At 35.1% G+C, this 26068-nt stretch overlaps 2 protein-coding genes across 4 annotated transcripts in view; one reads left to right on the top strand and one right to left on the bottom strand.

Moving 5' to 3' along the window:
* Window positions 1–621: 621 nt before the first annotated feature.
* Window positions 622–24283, bottom strand: LOC145770765 (VWFA and cache domain-containing protein 1-like). Its single transcript, XM_082582481.1, has 24 exons — window positions 24083–24283; window positions 23721–23780; window positions 22920–23078; window positions 21237–21442; window positions 20973–21132; window positions 19118–19262; window positions 18530–18601; window positions 17206–17349; window positions 16131–16180; window positions 15395–15527; window positions 14462–14611; window positions 14108–14225; window positions 13848–13959; window positions 13161–13326; window positions 11358–11494; window positions 9761–9939; window positions 9393–9497; window positions 8801–8920; window positions 7662–7842; window positions 6487–6687; window positions 6045–6151; window positions 5202–5326; window positions 3554–3708; window positions 622–867 (listed from the first exon to the last, which is right to left on the bottom strand). The coding sequence occupies exons 1-24, from the start codon at window positions 24224–24226 to the stop codon at window positions 715–717; spliced, it is 3282 nt and encodes a 1093-aa protein (XP_082438607.1). The 5' UTR covers window positions 24227–24283; the 3' UTR covers window positions 622–714.
* Window positions 24284–25178: 895 nt separating this feature from the next.
* Window positions 25179–26068, top strand: part of LOC145770779 (VWFA and cache domain-containing protein 1-like) — a 41267-nt gene continuing 40377 nt past the window's right edge. For all 3 annotated transcript variants that reach the window (XM_082582494.1, XM_082582495.1, XM_082582496.1), the window contains exon 1: window positions 25179–25295. The gene's annotated coding sequence lies outside the window, so the exon portion shown is untranslated. The remainder of the gene's footprint in view (window positions 25296–26068) is intronic.

The raw sequence follows: 26068 nt of genomic DNA, 5'->3' as shown, positions 1-26068 counted from the left end.
TGACCTGGTTTTCTGCACTTACATCATGACTATCTGAAAGTGCAGCCTGATTTGTCACATTGCAGAGATTTCGACTACGGCTTCTGCTACTGTTTGACTGAAATTTTACAACATTTTTTTTATTTTTTGCTGACTCGTCATGATGTTAAAGCTTTTTGTTGCTCTGGGGAAGCAATAAAAAATGAGAAAAATTTAATTAGGAAAGGATTCAATAAGATTGTTGACAAGCAGTTACCATTCTGATTGAGATTTTCTGAATCAAAATATGTCTATTTTTCAAAGCCAGGTAAAGCAAAAGCCCAATTTGTCACTTAGAAAAAATCGTAAGAAGACGTTAAAATATTATTTTTTAGATAATTTCATTCAGATACAGTAGGCTAGTAACCAAAAGTTGGTGAAGTCAATAAAAGTCTGGAGAATATAGCAAATCAAGCCGTATCTCCAATTGACCAAGCTTATATCTAACAGAGAAGTTAGAACTCTATAAGCGTTAAGTGATGTTCTCGCTGATTCAGACTGGATTTATGAAGCATCGATCTAGCTTGTTTCTTTCCTTGACACCGTGTCATACTTTATTGTACAATGCAAACATTAAACATTAAAAAGCATTGCAAAGCATGAACTAAATATCTTTTGACCAAAATGCATAGCTTTCTTGATCGTTTGGTGCAACTAACATTATGATGAGATCAACCTTCTCTCATCCCTTCATTTTCAATGTTGCCCTGTGATTTGTAACAGGCCTAAATGTTCTATGTTGGCTTTTTGTGAGGTTCTTGGTGCTGTTGATATTGATTTTGCTCTATTTTCAAGGGTAGGTGTACTTAAAACACTTCTTCTACTTGACAAGGTATCTTGTGATATTTTCTGCAAATAAAATATGAAAGACTTGAATATTTTATACTTTTTTAATTGCTTTATCAACAAACATAAAATAATTATTAATTTGAGTCATGAAATTGATTCTCTAGTTATCGTCTTTGGCAATACAGTAGTTTTCATTTTTCTTTCTTTTTGGCACCACCTTAAAATCATCAACCAGTTTTGTTACCCCTATTCAGAATGAATGAAAACTAACAGTCACCCAGAATTTACAATGTTGGTTGAAAGTTTGGAAAACAAGTATCGCTTCTTACGTCATTTTGTAACTAATTTCTCAATATCCACGCACCCCTTGAGAAAAGGCCTCGAACCCCTTAGTGATTTGCGCACCCCTGGCCTATGAATACTCAACCATTTAGTCTGGTCCAGCGTTCAGGACCGGAGAATAATAACACTTCTTGGAGTTTCTATGATCAACTTCAAGGAGTACAGGGAAATGTTAAATACAGGGAACTATAACCAACTGCCTGCCATGAATCAATATAAAAACAATAATCACGAAAGTAGTTGAATGTCAATTATAATAATTAAGGGTGTAATACCTGCTAAGTCTATATATGTATGATGTAACAGTGCCAGACTCAGTGCCGGATTAACCATTAGGCAAAGTAGGCACGTGCCTACAAAGCCAGTCAAAAATCCAGGCCACTTTAAAATCAGTAAAAAATCAGTCATGTTTTCAAAATAATTATTTTCTAAACTAATAAGTATTCATCTTAATAGCTCTGTTTTTCCAGATGAATAAAAGGTTGCAAAAATCGTAATTTCGCAAAAATCGCAAAAATTTTCCATAGACTAGTTTTATGGTGCAATTGAAGCTGTGACTTGTGAACCGTTTCTTATCGGACGTTTTATGCTTCTAAGAAGAAAAAATGTAAGTTGTTAGTTGATTATTGATATGAACTTTCTAGCCTAATGTTGTGATTTAGAGCAGGGTGGTCTAACCCAAACGCGGGCCGCGGGCCCGCGGACATATTTTATGCTGCCCGCAGAGCACTTTTGGTGCACAAGAAACCATTGGGTACCACAAGTTTCAAAGTGCTCTCCAAGAAATCTCTGGGGATGCTACTCAGAATGGCAGCACACGAAATGAAGCAGGTGCATTGGCCAAACACATGAACACCCTTGAAGTTGCCCTAATGTGCATAGCCTACTTTGGAACAATATTTTGCAGCGCTTCTATACTAGTAGCAAGTTGCTTCAAAGTTCCACTATCGAACTGACACTAGCCATTGGTCTGCTGAAACTTGGATAAATTCTTGGATGAGTGCAGAGAGAATTTTGACTGTTATGCGCAGCAGGCACGTGATCGCTGTGGCAGCAGCATATATAAATCTGAAAGTCGGCGAGCACCAAAGCAGCAGAAGCATATCAGTGATGGAGCTGCAACAGATGATGTGGAAGGAATGTCGGGCCAGCAAAAATTTACAATCAACACGTTTTATGTGATCATCGACCAACTGAAAAGTGCACCACAGAAACGTATCGATGCATATTCCATGGTGCTGCAGAGGTTTGGAGTTTTGACTGAGTACGACTCCATGTCTGTTAAAGACATCGATGTTGCTATTGCAGGTCTGGTTGGTGTGTATTCAAAGGACCTGTCTTCCGACTTCTCATCAGAATTTCGTCAGTTTATGTGCTGGTATATAGAGCAAAGACGCGATGAAACAACAGCAACAGGAAGTGCCCAGTAGATGTTTAAAATGCTGCACACTACTGGTGTTTTGTAATGCATTTCCGAACACTGAAATAGCACTTAGAATGTACTTGTCTCTAATGGCTACGAATTGCTCGGGGGAACGCTCGTTTTCACAACTGAAACGAATTAAAGACGTTAAACGATCAACAATGTGTCAACAACGTCTTAGTACACTGGCACTTTTGTGTATTGAAAGCGATCTACTCCGTAAGATTGACCTCCAAAAACTAGTTAACGAGTTTTCAATCGCAAAAACGCGCAAAGGTGCTATTTAATTAGGCATATGACCAAGTTTTTGCACGGTACCCTGTGTTATAGTTGCAACAACGATCTTTGTGACAATGATTTGGCAACACTGATAATTCTAATTTTTTAGTTGGCAACCATGATTTTCGGGCCACTTATAAAATGTGCCTACAGGCCAGCAGACCCTTAATCCGGCACTGGTGCCAGTACCAGTGCCTGACGTGCACGGAGTCAAGTTTTCTGGGCTCCTGCTCCACTCCGACTCCGAAGTCTGTGACTCTAAACCTCACCCCTGCTCCCAATATTTTGAGGATATTGACTCCAAACTCCACACCGACCCGAGCACAAACCACAGACCAGATTTGTTTAGGCTCAACATATCTACTGTACTTGACAAAAATCAGACTCCGAATCTTATTTTTGCCAAGAGTTGCAGACTCCCACTCTGACTCCGGCGGAAACCCAAAACATCGGCTCTTAAATCCTCCAAAACTTGGACCCCTGTACAACTTTGAAGGGTGCTGGAGTCAGATGAGGTCAAGCAACACTGAGGGCATGTATTTTAGTGTCTTGCCAAGGAAACAGACCCATGCTTTTCGCTGTGTCGAACCAGCGCCCTTGCAAACGCGAAAAGGGATTCTCATCAGTTGGCTATTCAGCTGACAGCTTTTCTAAATTAAAAAGTAATAATACTAACTATAATAACAAAACTAATGAGCTTACCGAGCGCAACACCCCAGCAGCAGTTTGCTTTGCTCTGATTCTAGCTTTTGCTTCTAAGGATTTAAGGCGAAAATATATAGCAGTGGCGGTAATCAGAAATCCAACAGTAAAGACGGCAATTGAAACGGAAAGAACGATTGTCGAGTAGGTGTTATCTACAATAAAATGACGAAATAATAACATTTATTTAATATTATTTTAGCAAGTAATAAGTTTGTGATTAATGAATAAAAAACCTGAAAGTGTAGGCTACCATTTTTCTATCAACTTATTTTATTTTGAATAATTTTCATAGCGTCTTAATTGAAATAGTAAATGCAGTAAGTAAATATAAACTCTGGATGTAGTTTAATAGAATATATTGTGAAAATTGGTGAAAAAGGTAATTTTAAAATAGAAATGTGAGACAATGTTTGTAAAGGAAACATTTTTTGTAAAATTCCTTTGCATTCAACATTTTCAAATGAAAACTTCTGCAGCTTGAATAAGACGTCAATGTTGACATTATTATCACCATGTTCTGCTCAACAATGGATTGATTGATTGATTGTGTGTCTGATCTGATACAGACGTTAGCTTTGCTCAACAACAAAAAAGGAATAGATGAGTAATAAACCAATAAATGAGCTATAAAATGAAGCCGTCATGACTTACATTATATTATTAGGGACTCTGTTGAGGATATAGGATAGAAAATTACATTGTAAATCAAACATAATCATCACAAAAGTAAACACATTTGCCTCGAGAGCATCACTTGACTAAGATCAGGCTTCTTAATAAAAACATTGCAAGATTAAGCCACGACTGTTCGCGTGCAGTGTTTGTAATCTGCAGGTCTCTGCAGCACATGGGATGTTTTGACCAATCAGAAGGCAGGATTTGACGCGGCTGAAAAAGAAATGTGTTAGAATAAGTTTAGTAAGTCAGGTTGATCACAACTCGCAACATTTTCCCAAGATGTCGAATTTTCCATCAGCATGCCAGCAACACACTTTGATAAATCTGACAAGTAGCTTGCCTGAAAAGTTAGCATGAGACGATTTTTAAGCAAATTTTGCTTTTCTCCACAATCGTTTTCTCAGTTAGGTTAAATCTCCCCTTCTGATTGGTCAATAATCATTATCTACTGCAGCGACCTGCAGATTACAAGTTATGCCAACGGCTCAACTCTACGGTGATGCGCTTGATAGACTCACTTTAAACAGCCTCAAGTTTCAATGCCACCTAATGAATGGAACAGTTAATGGAAAAGATAACAGTGAAATGGTGTACATTTATTTTTGAAAATGATAAATCAAACAGTTTTGAAAAAAAATAATTAAAAGTAATTACTAATTTAAAAGAAATAAAAAATAGTCAAAAGTCATGCAAATTTCACTTTGTGTGAAGCTACATGTACTTAAGAGGTTACTGTTATCTTTATATTCACTTTGCATGTCAGTTTGTATCCTCTGTGGATTCTTTTCTTGTATCATGAGCCAATCCTATAGATGTTTACTGGTACACTCCTTTATTTTATTTTTTAGTTTTGAAAGAGTCTGCTTCTACATAGGTCATATGTATTATTCGTTTTAACAGTGCTGTCAGCAAACAAAATAAATAAATTTTTAGTTAAAAACACAAAAACTACCACATTGACACAAACCTGATTCTAGGCCCAGAAACAATTCATAGCAGACCTCAAGATCTGGGACTGTCCTTGTTACGACCACGCTTCGATCGGTATCCGTGTCGAGGAATGATGCTGGTAAGCAAGGAGATAGAGGAGAACTAATTATATAAGGCAAGAATTAATGCAAAATTAACAAATAAAAATAAATATTTAAAAATAAAAATCATAAATATCAAGACAAAAACATCATATCTACACATTGTGAAAATAAAGGCTGAAGAGAATCTTTCAGAACAACAAAAAAGACGTTTTGAGTTTGAAAAGACCTTTGAAAAAAAATTCTTAAACTTTTTGGAATAGAAAGAATTACGATTTGATGTTAATAAAAATTTACAGATAGTAAAACCTCTATTACTAAAGTAAAAGTATTTCACTTCACCACTATTTAAAAGTTATAAGAAACGTTTTTGGATATAGTTGCTGCTCTGAAATGGGTGCAAGCAAGACGAGTAGCCTATTTTATTTGCTGTTTGTTTAATTTGTTAAAAATATGGAGTATTTTGAAGCAAAGATGGTCTTCTTTGATTGATTGTATGGCCTTGATGGTTTTTATTGTAAAATTGTTGTCCTAGTTTCTACTGCACATGATGGTCACCAACTCAAATACATCTTCAGTGATGTATTTTTTAAAAACAAAAGTTCTATTAAGTATTACAATCTTTTTCATGCAGTGATATGATAAATGGTAAATGCTTTATAAACATATAAAAAATTATTGCAACTCTTAAGGATTAGTCGTTTAATCAAGTAGATAAATTTCTAATGCACTGTACACCTAGTACTACAATAAATAGAACAGTAAAATGTAAGCTGTACCTTGCATTTGCTAGCTCAAAAGTATTTTTGCATTGGTTAATATATGGGCTTGGTTCCAAACATGGGCATTCACAACCGTCATTGCCATCCCATGAAGTAGTGCAAGTCTATAAATTAGAGCATTAACAATCCATTATTAATTAGAAACAGAAAATAATAACAATTTCTGTGAAAAAAGAAAAACTAAGAGCAAATAACCAAAGTTAACCAATAATTACTTCCTAAAATTTCAAATCTTTTAAAGATAACATTTCTTGCTCCAAGAAATAAATTATGTGCTATAACATACTTCTAGCATTTAAAAGTTGGGTTAAGCGGTACAACTTATACACAGACTATTGATAGTATTTTAAAGCTAATTCGATTAACATTATGATCAAAATTACAGTACGGTAGCCGATAATTTCAATGTAGGACACGATCCGAATCAATTTTAGCTTACTCTTGATCTCTTGGGATCACCTGAGCAAGTACAGGCAGAATTACTTGCAAAGGAAATATTTCCACAATCCACGTTTATAAGGGATAGAAGCAAAATGACTAAATTTGTCTCCGGGACAGGAGTTAATGAGAAAACGTTACAACTTTTCCCATCTCCTTTGATGAATCCCAGAAAGGCGCTCTCACTTGAAGACATTTTTATCTGTATCAGCAGAAACAGTGTCGTACGTAAGATTTTCGATGCAAGTTGACATTTTTTATAAAAAAAATAGCTACTTTAAGTCAAATTACCCCCTGCGTACACCAATGCATATAAACATATTGCAGTAAGAATGGCTTAGCAAAGTGCAAGCCACAACATAACAAACGAACATAAAGATGGCGATGTTACTTTTTGTGGTCAGGGTTGACGTAAGCAGCGTTATCTTAGATAACATAGAAAAGAAGGGTCTACTGTAGCAAAGCAGTTCCATAAAATATGAATAAGATGGTGAATAAGATTTAATAATGGTACAGCAGTGTGTGGTACAATTATTGCAATTCAAGTGATTTAGTTAATGAATATCTAAACACTAAACGAATAAACAAATCTGGCGGACAGCCTGCTATAAATCTTTACACCCTTTAGTGCAAACTTAAGTTAGGACACAATGAGATTTAAATTCGTCACCAGAGAGTTACACACTTATAAATTTTAAAACATTTATAGCAAAGATTTTTTAAATATCACCCTTTATAAAAAAAAATCTTCAACAACGACATGACGCCTTCTCCCTGTAGTTTTCTGTTGCTCAATATCCATTTCACCGAAAGACATTTACGTTCTCACGCCACAAAAATTGATTGTGGTAGAATGGAGTGAAAGTGATTGTAAAATATAGTAAGGCGGTCGTTTGTAGAAACCAATTTACTTTCAGGTTTCCATATAAACCCTCTGTGCGGATTGACTTGATACAAATGCATCAGAAATGATTTTAGGACCAAAATAATTCTAACCTTTATTTCATAATGCGACTACTTAAGGGACTTACCGAAACATGAGAACAATTTAGATATATTTTTTTGAAAAACTTTTAATTAATGGAAATTTCCACGTATTTTATTTTACTATTCCAAAGGAAAGTATAATTAACAAGCAGTTTGCAAGCATATAGATTATTTCAGTTTTTGGTGCACCTCGTATTGTCTTTGTACTTTTCCAATGTCCACTCTAGTGCAGCTAACTCGCTGCAAAATATTACTGGAAATCAACACACTTGCTATTTCTGGTTCTTCTTCAATCAGATGCTTTACCTCATTTTTGCGAAGTGGTACTTCTGATACAATCAAATATCCAACCGTGTTGATCAAATAAAATCTACAACAAATCGAAATTAAAAACTGTTTTAAAATTATTCTTTAACTGAATTATATTCCTATACACATGACAAAAAATCTTCCATTTCTTCAATAAATATTTACTTTACATTTTCCAACATTCCTTCAAGTAAAAACAGAGTGAAACTGTTGACCAGGCATTTGATAAACAAAGTGACTGGCGTTTTTCTGGTGACTAATCACCAGAAGAACGCAAGTCACTTTATTTATTTCTTCAAGTGTTGCGCTGGCACAACAAAAAGAAGCTGCAAAGCAATGGTCACCTACGCAATCAAGTTCCTCAACTATTCTCCAACAGCAACTGAATATACAAGGTAATGATGGGCTTGCTGAATGCTGATGATCTTGGTTATAGGTAAATTGTTCGTAAACAATTGTTTGTAAAACAATTGTTCGTAAATAGTTGTTCGTAAAACAATTGTTCGTAAGCAGTTGTTCGTAAAATTAAATCTCTAAAACAATTCTTCGTAAAGCATTTCTTGGTATACATCAATTCTCAATTGTATGCACGAAGAAATGCTTTATGAAGAATTGTTTTATGAAGAATTAATTTTAAGAACAATTGTTATACGAACAATTGTTTACGAACAATTGTTTTACGAACAACTGTTTACGAAAAAACGTCGGACACCGATGTTCTTTGTCGTATCCTAAATCATGCTCTGTGGTTAAAAATTAGATTGAGTAGACGGGAAAGCAAGAAAGGACCTTTTGTGACCACCGCTACCAATGCATTTTGGTATTTTGCCATAGTCACAGCAGAACAGCTACATGATTCCAATAAACATCGAGTCGGTATCCGTTTGGGCGTCGTGGAGAGCCTCGTTCTCGTCGGTCTCGCAACCGATATTACTTATTTAAAATGGCCGTTTTAGGATCTTAGAAAATTTCAGCTTGCAACAGGAAGAATGACCAAACTGATGGATGGACGCACTCACTTGTAGTCTGGGGAATCTGTGAAATCAGAATACAAATTTTGGACAATACCTCGAAAGAATTCCACAAGAATAGCCGCACCAACAGCACCAACTACCTCTCTCTTTTTCTGTGATGTGTCACTGACAGAAAAAACATAGGTTTGAGTAATACTGTATAATTAAAGGTAATACAATGATTGTATTTTTAAATTAAAAAAGAGGGGGGTTTGCGACACTTTTTAACCTTGAAAGGGCGTAAAGTCCACAAGGGATCCACGTAAAGCAGATACTTAAAGCATCTAAATATAGTGAAAAAAATATTTGAATCAGTTTTAAGATATTAACGTCTAAAACTGATTCATATTAATATCTTAAAACTGATTCAAATATTTTTTTCATTGTATTTTTAGCTTTCAAAAATACTCTGTATACGCGAGTAACAAATTTTTAACAGATTGTCAACAACGAATGGACACTGTTTCATTCCAACAAAAAGAAATACGGTTTGCAAATACTTTTAAATAAATGTTGAGTACAAGTTTATAACATTTCAATGCATCCGTAAACTTTGAAAGTGGTCATATAAAAAATTTGGAAAACCTTCTGTTGTTACCCAGCTTCAAGAATTGCTCTGCTTAGATCATAGTCGTGAAATAGTCCGTTGGAATGTGGTATGTTGACAATGTATTTATCAGGATTTGCTTTTGCATCAGCATACCTAGAAATCCAAACGTATTTAGGTGTTAGCATCATTCATCTGTGTTCTTAGTTCCATTGCAGTAGGGCACAACCCATAACAACAACAACAAAACTAAACAGTCGTCGTCGTCGTCTGAGCTTCTGGGGCCGAGGGTCTATCCTTTTACCACCCCAGATTCACGATGTTCCCGGACTACACTGGAAGGCTGCTAGAGAGCAGCCAGTCTTTAGTTTCACCATCCATGACGCGCAGATCCATGACGCGCAACTAAACAGTCATACCAAGGACGAACAGTTGGGTCAAAAAACTTTGGTAAACCTCCAGCTGGTAATGAGCGGAAAACTCCATTCTTAGTGGCCATAAATCTCCAAGCAACATGTCTTAACCAAGGTTGCACCCCTGAGGCTTTCCATAACTCTTCTGCTTTGAAAGTAGCTATAGCTTCTTGCTTAGCTTGTTCCTAAAAGCAATAAACACTGCAAAGCGAACTGACAAGAGATGTTATAGTAAACTACCTTTGCCATTGTTACTTTGTTTAAATTAAGTTTGTTAGTTACTAAGGTGTTCTCAAATTGTAGAATATAAAAAAAAATACATCTGATCTAATGTCTTATACTGTATTTGCTACACTTAAAATGTTGACGGCACCTACTTTGATGCATCTACAAAATGTATTAGCAGAAGAAATCTGTCAAGAAAAACTTGTATGCTACCTACATAGGTTTCATGCACAGTATAGCAATTATCAAGCGATGTATATTTTTATCCTTATTGGATCATCAGAACGCCCTTATTTTAGAGAACCTTAAGGTGATCCCAGTAAGGATAAATAAGCTATTACTTTTTTAAGGTGAATATCAGCTGCATTTGATATAAGCTACAGAAATTCGTTCTGTCTGGCTCTTTGCTTGCATTGAGCAGTAGTATTGATAGTATTTATTGTTTTATATACAGTAGTAGGCTACTGTATATAGATTTATTAGGTTCCATTAAGGATAGGGATCTCCTGACTACGAAGCAGCAGGCCAGCGATTTTCCATCAAGTATCAGTTCAGAGTTCAGTATTCTTTATTAAAAATAGATGGAGAATCAACAGACCCCTATTTATGGCACATGCATTTCGCTCTACTACTGTAGAGCATCATTAGTGCCTTATTCAAATAGAATCTTATTCAAATAAATATATATTATTGTATAGATACTATAGATAACTTAGTATAATTATGATACTCAGATAAGTTTGGCATAAAAGATTTCAACTTCAGTATTTGTACAGTAGACAATCTTGAATATTCAATGATGTTAGTGACTGTTAGTCAGTGATGTACGCGCATACAAAAAATATTGACGCCGTCAGCGTAAACGCAAACGTTTGAAAAGCTATACGCCGTATGCGTCAACGTAACTTGTAAAAAAGTTGGCGACGTCAGCGTCAGCGCATACACAGCGTAAACTAATTTTGTTTGCTAGGTGCCAAACATTCACACGATATAAACCACTCGAAACAAACAAGTTTTATTTTGAATTTCCACGAAGAAACACAAGCATCTGAAAGTGTTCATCTGACATTTTGCTGTGTTTTGGTTCCAATATGTCTTTGCGCATTGAAAGTATTCTTTCAACTGCAGCGCTGGAAGGTATTAGCGTGTTGTAGCGAAAAAAAAATACATTAAAAAGTATGCGTTGATGCTATGCGCTAAAAAACCGCGAGAACTTTACGGCGTAGCCTCAAGCGCAAAATATCCAAAAAATGTGGCCGCAAGCGTTAGCGTAAACAAAAAGTCTACGCCGCATCCTTGCGGCGTAGAATTTGCGGCGTATACGTACATCTCTGCTGTTAGTTAAAAATGAAATATTTGTATTCCATTTTATATTTACCTTTATATTAAATTCATTTGGCCCAGTTCCTTCCAGGTACATTCGAATGCTTTCAAGATCTGCTCTTGTGTAATTGCTAGCTATGTAATCATTTGGATTGTTAAACGCACGAGTAGCAAAGAAAGTTGTTGATTGATCTGCAAAAAAATATTTTCTTACGCGAACGAGTGTTTTAAAAGATTGAACATTATACCATCTATTAACTTATTCCTGTTTCATTAAAGGACACAAAATTTATATAGCTAAATTACATTGCTGCAAATTTTTAAATGACAATAGTACATTAAAAAAATATTAAATCAATCAATTAAGTTGGCTTGATAGTCTGATGTTAAATATCGCGTCTCATGTCAGTTCACAAGAAAAATAGTCATAATAATAATAAAAATAATAATATAGGCAATAGTTAAATTTACGTTTGAAGAAGCAGTATTGACCATGGCTTCAGGATACGATTTAATTTCATAGAAACGGTCCTTTTGTTGCACGTTTACTTTGGAAAACGTTTGCTTTTCTTTTAATCTTTTTGTCATGTTGTCTGGTTCAAACTTTGCACGTTACATTTCAGTTGAAATAGCTTCTCTATCAATCGGAACGTAGTACAGTTAAGAACACTAGACTCACACCGCTTGTCAAGTAAGTTACTGTAAGTGTTGTTTACTGTCTGGTACTTTCATGCTATTTTAAGCAAAGCTTCATCCTTATTGTTTCTTTGATTTCATCAGTGCTATATCCTTTGAGACGCTAACGGCAAAAACACGAAAAAAGCTTGAAACTGCAGAAATGTGGTTTTACCGAAGAATTCTCAAAATTCAATGGACAGCTTTTCGAACCAACAGAGCAGTTCTCCAACAGATGGGCCAGGAGCAGCAGATAATGAGATCTATAGAAATGCGGCAACTGAAGTTTTTGGGTCACATCATAAGGAAAGGCGAACTTGAAGATTTATCTTTAAGTGGAAAAATACTAGGAAAACGGTCAAGAGGAGCTCAAAGATTCACATTTTTGCACAATTTTTAACCACATATCAAGAACCCTACTAAAATTTGGCAAGACGCACGAGATCGATCAAACTGGAACATCATTGTACATCGAAGGCTGTATCAGCCATGATACCTACAGAGAGACAGAGATATCCTTTGAGAGCGTTACTTGCTTTACTTTTTATTTAGTGTAGATTGAATGTTATTTTTTAGAGTGATGACGTGGTATCAGCGGTTCGCTGCGGCAATAGCGTTTTTTCATTAGCTTTCGGGACACAGTTCCCAGTTATATGCAAATGACCAGCAAAATTAGTTTAATTTTTTTGCTCACTACGTTAGTTAGCGGTGGGATTGCGCAACGGATAAGGCGTTGGGTTTCCAATTATGCAAACCTGGTTCGACTTCCGGCTTCAGCTGGTTGTTGAAAACACTGCTCACCTCCACCTAGGGTGTAATAATTGGGCATAATTGCTGCAGGAAAGGCGGCCGAGAGAAAGGCACTGGCCACCCTATTCTCTTTAGTACCGAAGGCTTAGTACAACGAGAACCTTATCTTCTAATACCCAATACTTGAATCAAGTATGGGACCACTTTTACCTTTACCTACGTCATTTAACTGCTTTATGGTGATATGAATAATAGAGTTAAACGAGTTTCAAAAAGATTTATCTTAAAAGATTGGATAGTTAGATTTATTTTGGCATGGTGATAATAATTATTATCATGGTGATGTAGTGAAGCTTTGGTGATGTGCAAATACAACCTACTTGTTTTATTAGTAGGCCTAATAACATTTCAAACCCTTGGTAAAAACACTTACTGAAAGAGGAAGGTATGGTAAAGTGTTTGCAGGGTTCTCTTGGAGGAATAAGATCAGTGCGGATGTGGAGGAACGTATCAGGTGGAAATGGATCTTGTGATGAAATTTGGATTGTAGGATCGTTAAGAGCAATTACTAAGCATATTGAAAAATCGGACTGGTTTACCTTCAAACAATACAAGCCATAATGATATATAGTATTAGGTCGTCGTCGTCGTCGTCGTTAGTATTAGGTGTATGCATTTAAATCACATGCAGAAGCAAAGCTTAATCCAATCATTGGATAGGCCCTATGCACTAAGAAATTTCAAGACTCATTTCAAACAAAATTGTCATTTTCCTCTTTCCAATCGAGTGTAGAAGTTTCTTAGAGTCCCGGTCATAGATTTTTTATGATATATTCTACAATAAATTTACGGAGTTCTTCTTGGATCCAGACCATTTTACGCACTGATACATTATTTAAAAAAATTCCACTAAAATCATTAATTTATAAAAACTACTAGTATATAAATATGAAAACACAAAAGGCAGGCCATTTGTTGCAAAGGTTTATTTCAACACCTGTCGAGCTGTAACAGCTTTGCTAGCGTACCAACTTCAAATGTTTCAGAACTTGTGACGTCCAACTTTTAGGCCTTAAAGTATAATACAAGAATGCAGTGTATCGTCTTTTTACAATTATACCTTTTTCCAAATGTATTGCGATAAAACTTTAATTCTTTGCACATCGTTGTGCGGTTCCACCTCGTGCTTAATAAATTTTGTCGAATTGAATGTTTTGTTTCCACTTTCGCCTCTAAATATTTACAATAACAACAACAATAATAGTAAGAAGAATTATATTAAAGGTTGCTAGAAATATATCTTATTTTGTTGGCAACTCTCTTCATAGCTCGGAACAAGATTAATAACAAGCTAATGAATTTAATTTGATAAATAAATACCGTTTCATGGATTCAAGAACAGATTGAAACTCATCATTTTGTTCCAATGTTGTTGCATCCACCAAGTTAATTGGTGTTCTGATTCCACTAGGAAAGAAAGGGTGATGGATAATTAATCCTGCACGAACAAAAATAAGATTATATTCGTGTCAAATTATGCAGCCTATTGAATTACGTTTGTATAACTTTATATCAAGACTTTGTATCGATTGAAAAAAAAAGATTGAAAAATAAAATTGATTGAAAAATATTTAATTTGTTATAAATTGCATGGATGAAAATATCTTATTACATTTTAGATTTTCAAAATGAGAAATATTATTGTAAACAAAAAAAAATTAAACAAAAACCAACCTTTTCCGTCTGTTATGAAGGAATAGGAAAGTTCACTTGGTTGAAAATAATGTGATATTAAAACCAAATCGTCTAAACGTACGTCAGTAGCCACAACTCCAATTGCTGTAGTATTTACAAACACGGGTAATGAGGCTGTGATGATTTGACCTGACACAAATTTAAAAAAATTATCGTAAATGTTTTGTTTTTTTGCAGTTATTTTGCTGTTCAGGACTATTTAAAGACTTCCTTCTTCTTTTTTGTGTCAATTTACTATTTAAAAACCGCAATACTTTCTTTCGTATGACTGTTTGAATGAGAGAGTGCAGACTCGACGACTTCCTACGCATTTTCAGGGCTACGGTCTTTCGCACTGACTCATTGGATGCACACTATACGTTTTTGTTTTATGTACATTTTGCATCCAAACAAAATAAAATTACCACCCAAAGAATCAAAGCTGTTAAGAGAATATTTTGTGCTCGGTACCAACGAGATCCTCGAGCCCCAAATCAAGACTCTTCTAAGAAAATACATCCAAAGGATACGAGGTGGTGTCTTCAAATTCCCGGCTCTTTGAAAAAGTTATAGACCCCTAAAATTATCGCAGGTCTGGGCCTAAAAGTGCTTTCTGTACACCCCTGTCAACGCTACCTGAAAGAAGTGAGTACTTGCAGCAAATATGCAATAAGTTTTTTGAAAAACGTTATTACTGAAAAACTAATTTGTTTTTCGTAAGTTGTGGTAACTGCTCGGGGTACCTATAATTCAATCTGTAGTAATTGATTGAGTTTCGCTTTTAGCAGCATGATCGTTGCTTACAGGCTTAAACAGATCGTTAGAACCTACACTGTGAAGCAATCTGTAGTAGTTATGCAATACATCGATGATCTTAGTTTGAGAGTTTTGCTTCAGTTAGACTTTAACAAAATAAACAAGTAGATATAATACCCAATTTGCCGGTATCCAAATACGGAGCTGTCCATATTGGTTCTCCAGTATCAGGTGTTGAAAGATGTAAATAGTAATCAGGCATTTCACTCAGAATTTTTGTAGGGTCTGGAACAGCAGTGAATACTCCACTCTGCAAAAACAACACATTGCACAATGTTAAACTTTTACGACAATTTTCAATGCAAGTAAACCAGTGTAAAATAAAATTATTAAAAAAGTTGCAAAATTGCTTCACCATTGATTTTGGTTATTTTTCGGAAGCAATAAAAATGATATTTATAAATCAATAACATTCTTCTTAATAACTAAACAAAATCAGTCAGGTTCGAAAACTACAATAGTATAATTTTTTGATAGAGCTTTCGCCACCGTCAAGGCGTTTTTTTCCAGTATCTAGAAAAGCACAAGTAAATGAAATCCTAATAATTTACAATTACATCGCCATGGAGATCTACCATAAACAGCTGGAATCAGCAGAAGATATCGTAGAACTGCTTAAAATTGAGGCCTCGTTAAATGCTGTCAAAACAATACACATATTTTTGTAAAATAATAAAATGAAATGAACAATAAAAACACTGAATAAAGCTGTCTAACCGTAGCAGCCTAACACATAGAAACTGGAGACCTAATTATTCCCTAGTGTTCGTTTCGAAAATCAAACTGTCGCTGTCCAAGTAAACTGAAATGAACAGTGGAGTTAACTGCTGTGGTAGCCTACCGTTAAACTTACTTTTGATGGAACAGAGTTAAGAGATGCTAAGTTTTGCAACACACTAAAGTCTGAAATCACAAAGGTATGCGGTTAAAGATGGATGAAAAGATTATCTTATGTTTTGATAAAAACTAGCATCAAGAAATGATATCATTATTTCGTAAAAGTTAGATAAGGATATGTCTCACTGCCAACTACGTTTTTATTAATTGAATTTGTTCGGATGCGATTGATGTTCCAATCACAATGTTGGAGCAGAAATGTCCTAGTTTCACTTAAATGTCTACCTCAAAACTGATCTTTACCTTAAAACTACTCACTCGTACAGTAAACAATATGTTTGATGCAGCCTGCATGTTGTTGTGTTAGTCTGATATTTTGTGTGATAATTGTTAAAAATTTGAATTTTATGGACTTTGTGTCTGATGCAAATAAATAAATAATAATTAACATAAACCTCTTGCTGGGTTAGGCTACTCGTAAGCTTAATTGTTACTTTTGGCTACTCTGTTTCAGCAAGCCACGTTGCAACAGTTTATGATTGTTTCATAAATGTTTCTTTTGTGTCTATGAGATGTTATTTGTTTCACTTACGTGTATATAATTGTAACATGCTGATTCTATTTGAATTTCTATTTGAACATGATTCTATTTGAATAAGGACCTTCTGATGATCCTCCATTAGGTGAAACAGGCTGTCAAGGGTTTAGATAGTATTAACTATGTTTGATTTTATTGTAACATGCAGTATGTATAGTCACAATGGGAGAAAACAAAAAATATTCTTAATATAATATTAATACATTGTTATCATACAATAACAAACTTGTGTTTCTTTGACACACCAACCACCATTTATAGAATTTGCATAATTAAGAATTGTATTTATTAAAGTATCTTCCATGTAAAAACTATTTTTCTGAGTTACAGCGATAGTGAGCTCATTTTTAAACATCTTTAAAAAATTTGTAAAACTGTCATTGCATTTATTCATAAAAAGTTCAAATACTAAACTGAAAATTCATTAAAGATAAAATAAAATGAGCTCTTACAAATATCAAACCAAGAAAGTTTAAATAGTTTGTATAGTTACTTTCACTTCCAAGTCCATATGTGAATATCCTGACAGAACTGTTCAATTTAGTATTTTCTATTTGAAACGCATCCGATACGTTTGCAGGGGGATCTTCAGGTTTCCCGTTGGTCACGAATAAAATTATTTTGTCGATGTTATTTTCTAGAAGAAAAGTATTGATTTCAAGACAATATACAATTGTTTTTCTGCATTAGCTGATCAGATATAAATCTTTTTATAAAAGATTAATCATTATTATATAATGTACAGTGGCCTACTGTAAATGCGTGTCTGAATAATTAAATGTATTTAAATATTATACTTGAAAATCCTTGACAAAGGCTATTTTAATGGATCGAATTCGATTTCTACTTTACGCAAAGTGAACAAATTGGAGTGAAAATAATTTGGGTATAAGAAGATGCTTCCTCTTTGATGAGTGTGTCCAGTGCCAAGTCATCACTGCGTTGATGGGACCAAGGTGATCGAAAGACAACAGCTTTGTCTCCTTGACGTAGGTAGAAAGAAGCAACTTTTGGGGAGGGCAAACGTTAGTTAACATAAATAACAATGGTATTAAAAGGTTGCAATAATATTCTTTGTTGGTCACGATACAAGTTTTGGGGGTCAATTGGTCTCCAAGGGCTCCCTTGGCTAAGTTCCTGCTCTATTTTCATTTAATGCTCTTTGCAATAACTTTTTTTTTAAACTAACTGATTTGTGGTTGATTTATTTAGTATGAGCCCTGTGCCTTCAGCTTAAAGGCATAGATTTCAACCCCTTTAAAGTTGGTTTGGTTTGGTTTGGTTTGGTTTTGAATCTTTATCCTCGGACTGACAAAGCCTTGATAGGTTATTCCTGGTACTTGTTCGCATACTTGTAGAGGCACTTGACGCAGGGCCGGTTACCGAGATTGGCAGAGTGAAGTTTTCCGATTGTTGAAGTCTTGTTGCCGAGAAATTATTCCATTCACTAGGTGCCGCTGAATGGAGAGCAGTCCTGAAATGCGTTGCTCAAACGCACACCCCGAGAGTCGAACCAGCGCCGTGTGATCTTGAGCCCGGCGCGTAACCACTGAGCCATCGGGGCCATCCACCACTGAGCCATCCAAGCATAAATAAACTAAGAAGCTTTTGGATCATAATATAACCTACAGTCTGCTGTCAATTCGTAAAAAAAACGAGTTTGACCAAAGCAAAGATTTAGGATTTTTAATAGAAAAAAGTTTGGTAAATTTTCACAAATGGCAATAAACGTGGCTGTTGTGAAAGCATACAGCAACGGTGCTGTAGTTGAAAAAGTACTTACAGCAAAGCTTTTGCGAATCATTGTATATTGTTACCTGCAGTGGATTTTCTTTCATTTGAAAAATATCCAAATGCCTTGACAAGGGCATCTTTGTAGAAAGTTCTGCCTGTTAGTAGAAAAAAATCAAGATCATGATATGCAAACTCGACAACTCAAACCTGGTTATTCAAATAGGTTACTACAGTACAAGATAAACCAAAGAGGTCACTTTCGCGTTTGAACTTTTGTGGCATCGCATATTACTAAAAAACATGAGTCAGCCTGGAAACTCTTTCTTGAGGCCTGTAATGCATGAAACTGCAGTACCTAGACGTATATCATTTGAGAGAAAGAGAAAAGTCGTCTGACGTGAAAATGTGGTAAAAACGTAATCTACACAAAAACAATTAGTACCAAAAAACAAAATGAAATTCTTCTGCAGGATGTCGCGAAAGATCAATCAGTCATCAACTCAGCTGCTTCTCCTGTTTAATGTGATTAATGTCAAGCATCGGCAAAATTAAACTACAAAAGAGCCCAATGCCAATGATCCTAAAAGTTAAGTTTCATCAAGAAAGGCAGCTTTAAAATGCTTTACAATGAAAAACTAATTGTTGTTAAGTTGCAGAAGCCTTCATTTTACCCCTTGCTTGTAAATTGTTAAGTATCTCCGTCATCCGTTGTTTGTTGGTTGCTGTGGCTTGAGCAAATGTGTCAGAGAAGCAATCACTTCTTTGGCTATTTCCTCCGAATCCCTGTGTGTTTTCTGATGCCGCTATTACTGCAAACTGCCAAGTTACACAAACAAGTTGTAATTTAGCAATGAACGGTATGTTGATTGTTGATGCAGGTTTCTCTAGTGATGTTTTATAGGATATGAAATTGTACATGTGTTTAGGTTAGTCTGTTTATCAATCTTGGCTTATCACCAAAATTTTATGCTCTGCCATCTATAGTAGATTAAGGCATTTTTTTTTTTGTATTTGCATGCTACAAACACAAAAGACTTGTGGCCTATACACAAAAATTATTCTTTTCCTTGTATCTGCTATACAATCTAAATCAGTGGTTCCCAAAGTGGGCGCCAGCGCCCCCCTGGGGGCGTTGGCGACCATGAAGGGGGCGCTGGCTATAAAGTGGGCGATTGGGGGGCGCTGAGAGTAAATCGGGGCAGTTACAAGAAGAGGATTGCAAAGCATTTTTTGTCATGTTTCGCTTCAAAGAAATACAAAAGAAGACGGTGACTATAAGAGCTCTGTGGCAGATATTGTGGAAATTATGTTGGCAACGTCGCTTCGCAGTGCCTTACAAGTTAGTTGAGGTCGTAACGTAACGCATAACGCATGACAATTTGAAGCACTGCGATTACGCAAATCCGACCTTACAGTCTGAGAGTATTTTGATCTAGCGTTCGTCTTAATTTATCTTTGAAGACTGTCATCAAAGCAATGAATAAAATTAAAGCGCACGCTGTGAATACACGCTTTATTCAAACGATTGTGCAAATGAGAACGATGAAGCTTTTGAGCGCATTAGCCTACTACTCCACACCGAAATACGATAGCTTTCCAAGAGAAATTGCCTTGCACGGTTTTATTCCCTGATTGAAACTATCGTGGAATTTCTAAATAGTTGTAACCCTGGCCTTGCGAATGACGTCCTGGTTGTGAGAAATGATATCGCCTACTTGTCAGACATAGGGTATTTTCCAAATTTAATGAATCAAAATTAATTATCCCTTCAGGGTAACGAAATAAGCTCGTGTTGTATAAGCGAAATTTAGCCAGACGAGAATTTTTCCAATTCTCAAGCTTGCATCAACTTGATACCAGTGACAAAGGCATATCTGATGTTGATGTAGAGACGTACAGCAATCATCTTGAAGAAGTCCACAAAGGCATGGGAGTTCGATTCCAGGATGTATTATTCCAGTTAGAAATCCATGACTGGGTAATCGACCCATTCTGTGATATTTCCGAACATGGAATTCTTGAGGAGGAACTAATAAAATTGCAAAGCGATTTTGCACTCAAACCGAAGTTCAATATCTCGTGTCAATCGTTCTGGCTACAGAACCAAATCAAAGAGAAATACCCCCACGTGCGGAATCGGGTCAAAGTTTTTATTATTGCCTTTCCCAGCTCATACTTGATGGAGTGTGCTTTCAGTGCCTTAACAACGCTTCTGGATAACAAAAGAAACCGTCTTGGCATAGTCAGACGGGGAGACTTAAGATTGTTCCTATCCAAAGTGAAACCCGATATCAAGAGGCTGATCTGCACCAACCTCATCCGTCTCATTAGAATTGGTCTTTAAGTTGTTGTGAATGGATAATAACTTTGGTTTTACTTTTTTTTGTCGAAGGGGGCGTTTGATACTCTGTTTGTTGTCCAGGGGGGCGCTATTGAAAAAAAGTTTGGGAAACACTGATCTAAATGATTTAAACCATGTTTTATTTGAGCAAAATTAAACACTAAAACACGGAAATTTTTGCTCACTTGATCATGCAGTCCTAATGGTGAAATAATAGATTTAACCGCATCTACAACCAAAGATAAAATTGGTATTCCTTCCGCACGGTTAGCCATAGAACTGCTTGTGTCTACTACAATGACCATTTGGATTTGTTGTGGTACGAACGCATGAAAATACCATGACCTGAAATTACCTGAGTGTTTATTATTTTAATTTTATAACATGTAATGTTGTTACTTAGTTTATTGAGAAAAACATTATTAAAAAATTTCTAAATATGTAATTACTTTTGGAAAGGATTTCTTTGAAACTTGCAAAAGCTTTGAGTTTTTGGATATCTGTAAGTTAAGGCATGATTGGTAGCAAAGTACTGCCATTTTATCGACGAAAAGTTAGCTGCATTTTCTTTGCAAACTCTTGTAAAATCTTCAACCGGGAAAAAGGAACTAGATGAAGGATTAGAGCTCAAAAAGCAGCCGTTCTTATCGTTCACCTGCAAATTGCTATTTACAATTAAAAGTATAATACTGTTTTTGCTTTTTTGCAAATACAATACAAATAACGACCAAATTGAACTTTTTATACATTTATCTAATTAATGGTTTTAGGCATTGTTTTTTACTGATGAAGAAACTTCTCTGAACAAAGCCTAGAAGACTCCAAGAAATAAAAATAAATTCCTTAACCTGGCTCTAGTTCTTGATTTTGAAATCGTCTACAAATTATGCTGTTCTACAGTATAACTTGTAGTATAGAATAGTTTAAAGCTGCACAAACAAAAGCAAAACATAAAGAAGGTGAGTCCCATTCTTGAATCCAAGCATAGCAGGATGAGGAGATAGATTCTCATTATACAAAGCCTTCGGCACTAATGAGAGTAGGGTGGCCAGAAGTTCTATTCTCTCGGCAGCCCTTCCTTCAGCAACTACTCCACCCAATTTATTACACCCTCGTCCCTCGGTAGAGGTGAGCGATGTTTTTCAACAACCAGCTGAAGCCGGGAGTCGTACCAGGATTGCATGATTGGAAAGCGAGCGCCTTATCCGTTGCGCGATCCCAACGCACCTAAAGCAGACGCTAAAACAGCTATGCATCTGCATGGCGCTTCTATCATTTGATAAAAAAGCAACTAAAAGTTTCAATGTCACACACTTTGCAAAGGTTAGTTTTTTAAAGGCATACTAAAGGAAAATTTCAAACCGGAATTAAGCATTAAAATGAGTAAACTGAACATTCAAGAATACATTTCAAAAACAATTACCCAAAAAAATTTGTTTTCAATGGCGCTGGCAAGGCCCAAAGTCCAGTGTTTCATTTATTTTCATTTTTTTCAAAATGACCAAAACGTGCAAACACAGCTCAAGAATACGTCATAAAGTCCAGCAATAACAAAAACCACGTTACCAATCTGATGTTTTGAGCAAACTGTCTGCTGTTTTGATGTTAAAATGTGCTGTTTTGATGTAAATACATACATAGCCTACAGTCAAATCGCCCGCAGTAACAATTATTGCGTGATCGGTTGATTGCTAGACTTTATGACGTAGATTTTATGACGTTCTTTACAGTCGCACGCTTCGTTGCTCAGGCCAATGTCGTTTTGAAAGCTCTGACAAAAGCACGCGCACAATGGTGGTCAGACCGCAATGGGGCAAAATTTTATTGAAAATCGTTTTATGGTAGCATGTTAAACACAAAGAACGTGGAAAATCGCCAAGTCAGGTTTTTCCTTTAATACCCCTTTAACAAAAAACAAAAATGTATAGGCCTACTCTAGAAAAAATTGCAAACAGCTGAAAATACAAATGTTCAATTATTAATTTTTTGAATCATTGATCACGGCATAACACTTGCTTTTAAAAAGTGATTAATTAAATTATTGGTTGAAAAGTGCAAAGTAAAATACAATGCGACACTAATTACTACACTTATATATTAATTTTAATACTTTGTCATATACCACTTCAAACCTGAGTACGATATCTTGAAACATAAGCCAAGTCTTTGCTCCAACAACAATCTTCGCCCTCCCTGCTTCCAGTGACAGTATATGATGCTTCTGCGGTTTGTTTTAAATTCCGAACAGCTTTAATAATCTCTTGAAATTTTTGATCGATTGATTCGATAACCTAGTGAAACCAACTAGATTGCATTATTTCAGTGAGAAATACAATTTCTTGCAGTGCAGTGCAGTTGATTAAACAGTTTCCATAGCAAAAGTGTCTGACAGAACAGGATAAAATTTAAGGTGTGAGATTTAAGATAGCACTGCACATAATGGAATTATGCTGGGACAAAATAAAAAGCTTAAAAACGTAACATAGTTACATATTTGCAAGATGGGCTAATGCAGAAATGGCATTGAAAGACTGTTTGTTTTTGACAAGTTAGTGGTCGTTTGCAAGTGCACATTTTACTAGGTTGAGTTAAACTGACTTGCAGCTGGAAATAAATACCAAACCAGTTGAAAGACGTAGCCGAAAACAAATACAATTATAACATTCCATGATAAACAAATGAAATGGAACCAAATTATTTTGATTTTACTTGCATATAGGTAGTCATGAATTTTGGAAGCAAAGTTTTTTAATTTAGACTTGATTGGTTGAGTCTTTATCCTCGGACTTGGAGAGCTTAATTGTGGCAGTTTTGTATACTTGTAGAGGCTTTGAACAACTGACGCACTCTCGGTCAGGCGGTCACCAAGAACAACAAAGCGAAGTTTCTGATTGCTGAAGTGTTGAAGTACCTTTACAAAATTAAAGTCTTACCTTGTCAGTGCCACTCTTATCCAATTTGCTGTCGGTATAAGTCAACGAATCAAAATGATCCTATGAAATCAAAACATATTCCACGTTTAATTTTCATCAAAACAGTCGGATAAAAAGATTTCTAATGGTATTATGAATTAGATGCTTGGATGTGTATACGACGATTGGCTTCCTTGCTTTCTCGTCCACTTAATCTTCAATTATCCTGATTCCGTAAACCTGGATACTGCAAAAAAGATGTTCTAATCCATAATAATTAGCAAAACAATTTATCTATGTAACCTACTGGTCTCAATTCTCCAAATTGCTGAAATTCCAATATCGTTTATTTACATTTTTTTTAACAAAAACAATTTACTCACTTGTATTTCCTCTCTGTTTAGAGCTAATTCAACAAGTTCCGAAATTCTTTTCGTTAAAATTTTAGGATCCAAAAAAAGAAGTTCGTTTGGTTTGCTTTGTTGCAGAAAACCAAAAAAAATAGAAATGACTAAAAGAAGATTCATAACTTAAAAATGTGTTCAGCGCTTTGAAGAATCCGTTTTCATGACCCATTGCTCGAAAATATATCTTCTTTACAATAATTCCTGCAAGCTAATAGTAGTTTCAAACGACTGGTTAAGTTGGCTTAGCATTTAGATTTCAAACCGGATCTTATGGTTTCTGATTAAGAGTTGAAGAATATTTTTACAATAAAATGCACATGAAATGGACACAGATAAAGGAGACAAAAAGAGTAGCATGATTGCTCATTAGCATTTTTTCAAATTTCTTAAACAATCTTTGATTGTTTAATACAGGAATTTTTTTCTATGTAGGCTATTTGTTCAGGAACAATTGTTTGCAAACAAGTACAGTGGTCAGAACTTCACACTTGGCATGGTAACCAATAATAAGTTGTGAAACCCTTGTTGTTCGTATTCAGGGACTACAAAGGGGAAACTAGTGTGTGCGTTACTGCTTCTTTAAGGAAGATGTGCATAATGTGAAAAAAAGGTATTTAAAATAAAAACTTTATTGCTTGAAAATGGAGTTTTACAGAACCAAATTTCAAAGGCTGAATTAAGAGCTAAAATATAAAAAGTGTAGTAAATCTTAAATTTGTAATTTGAATCAAAATATATTAAATTCATGCAAACGTTTAACTTTTAGATTTAAAAGTTTTGTTACATTACTGTTTACATTTTAGTCATTTACTTTGTTTTTCGGTCAGAATTACCAGACTATAACTACCAATTCCATACAAATGGGTTTAAACATTTAGAGAATACCTGAGTCGGAATAACTGCCATTAATTAGAGAGGACCTTCTTTGAGGGATGCACTCACGTTTAATTTGTCCAACTTTTTTTTTTTTCTTGAAAAAACAGTTATTTATAAAAGATTTATTACGTCACAATTACTTCATTTTATGAATTCTATTTCCAACATTTCATTAGTCATCCTTTAAAGTTAGATTGTCAGATTTCCATAATCACTTTGAACAAAAGTGAATGAGTTTTACCTGAAAGACAGTTTTTTTCAAATACCATGACTATTCACTTGGGATAAAGTTGATAGTGATGAAACTGTATTGGTAAGTCTACAACTGAAATAGCAATCAGAATTAACATACCTTACACTGAATATAAACTGTTAGGAATTAATCCAAATTATTTAAATTATTTTATTAAATAATTTAATTCAAATGTAGTTATTACTATCTAAAACCTTAACAGCCTGTTTCACCTAAAGGAGAATCATCACAAGGTCCATATTCAAATAGATTTTTTTTTAATCATTTAAATTATTTTTGTGTTTAATTTCGATACTATGCAAAACGCTTTCTACACAGTGATTAAAATGATTATCGCTCGTTGAAAGTCGTCAACTCTTCTGATAATACTGCTTATAGATAAAAGAAATATAAACAGTTAAATACTAAAGAAGAAGGCAAACAAATTTTAATCCATTTAAGCTTGGACGAAGAAGTATTCTTTGAAAAATAGTCATCGAATGGATGAATGGTCATTTATTTTTATTTAAATGCGAATCAAAACTTACATAAAGCAAAAACGTACAGTGTGCATCTAATGAGAAAGTGCGAAAGACCGTAGCCCTAAAAAGGCATAGGAGGTCGTCGAGTCTGCACTCTCTCATTCAAACAGTTATAACCTACGAAAGCAAGAATTGCGTTTTTATATAGCAAGTGATTGATATCACTGTCTTCATAACGTGTTTATTTTCTTGCAACCTAAAAAGCGTAAAAACTCAACACTTATATCACTTAATCACTGTTGCTGCTTGTTGTTGTTGAGCAATTTCAAGTCTGTTCATTTATTGTTGTTTGGCTGCCGTCGCGACCATCAC

This window comes from Aplidium turbinatum, chromosome 5 (genome assembly GCF_918807975.1).
Source record: "Aplidium turbinatum chromosome 5, kaAplTurb1.1, whole genome shotgun sequence".
NCBI lineage: Eukaryota > Metazoa > Chordata > Ascidiacea > Aplousobranchia > Polyclinidae > Aplidium > Aplidium turbinatum.
This window is presented reverse-complemented; position numbering and strand designations above follow the sequence as displayed.

Bases quoted from the DNA above. Each gene is read 5' to 3' on its own strand.
- LOC145770765 (XM_082582481.1), bottom strand. From the start codon at position 24,226: ATGAATCTTCTTTTAGTCATTTCTATTTTTTTTGGTTTTCTGCAACAA. The intron at 23,781-24,082 runs GTGAGTAAATTG...TTGATTTCATAG, and splicing joins TAAACAGAGAGGAAATACAA to GATCATTTTGATTCGTTGAC. The intron at 868-3,553 runs GTAAGCTCATTA...TTTTATTTGCAG, and splicing joins CTGCTGGGGTGTTGCGCTCG to AAAATATCACAAGATACCTT.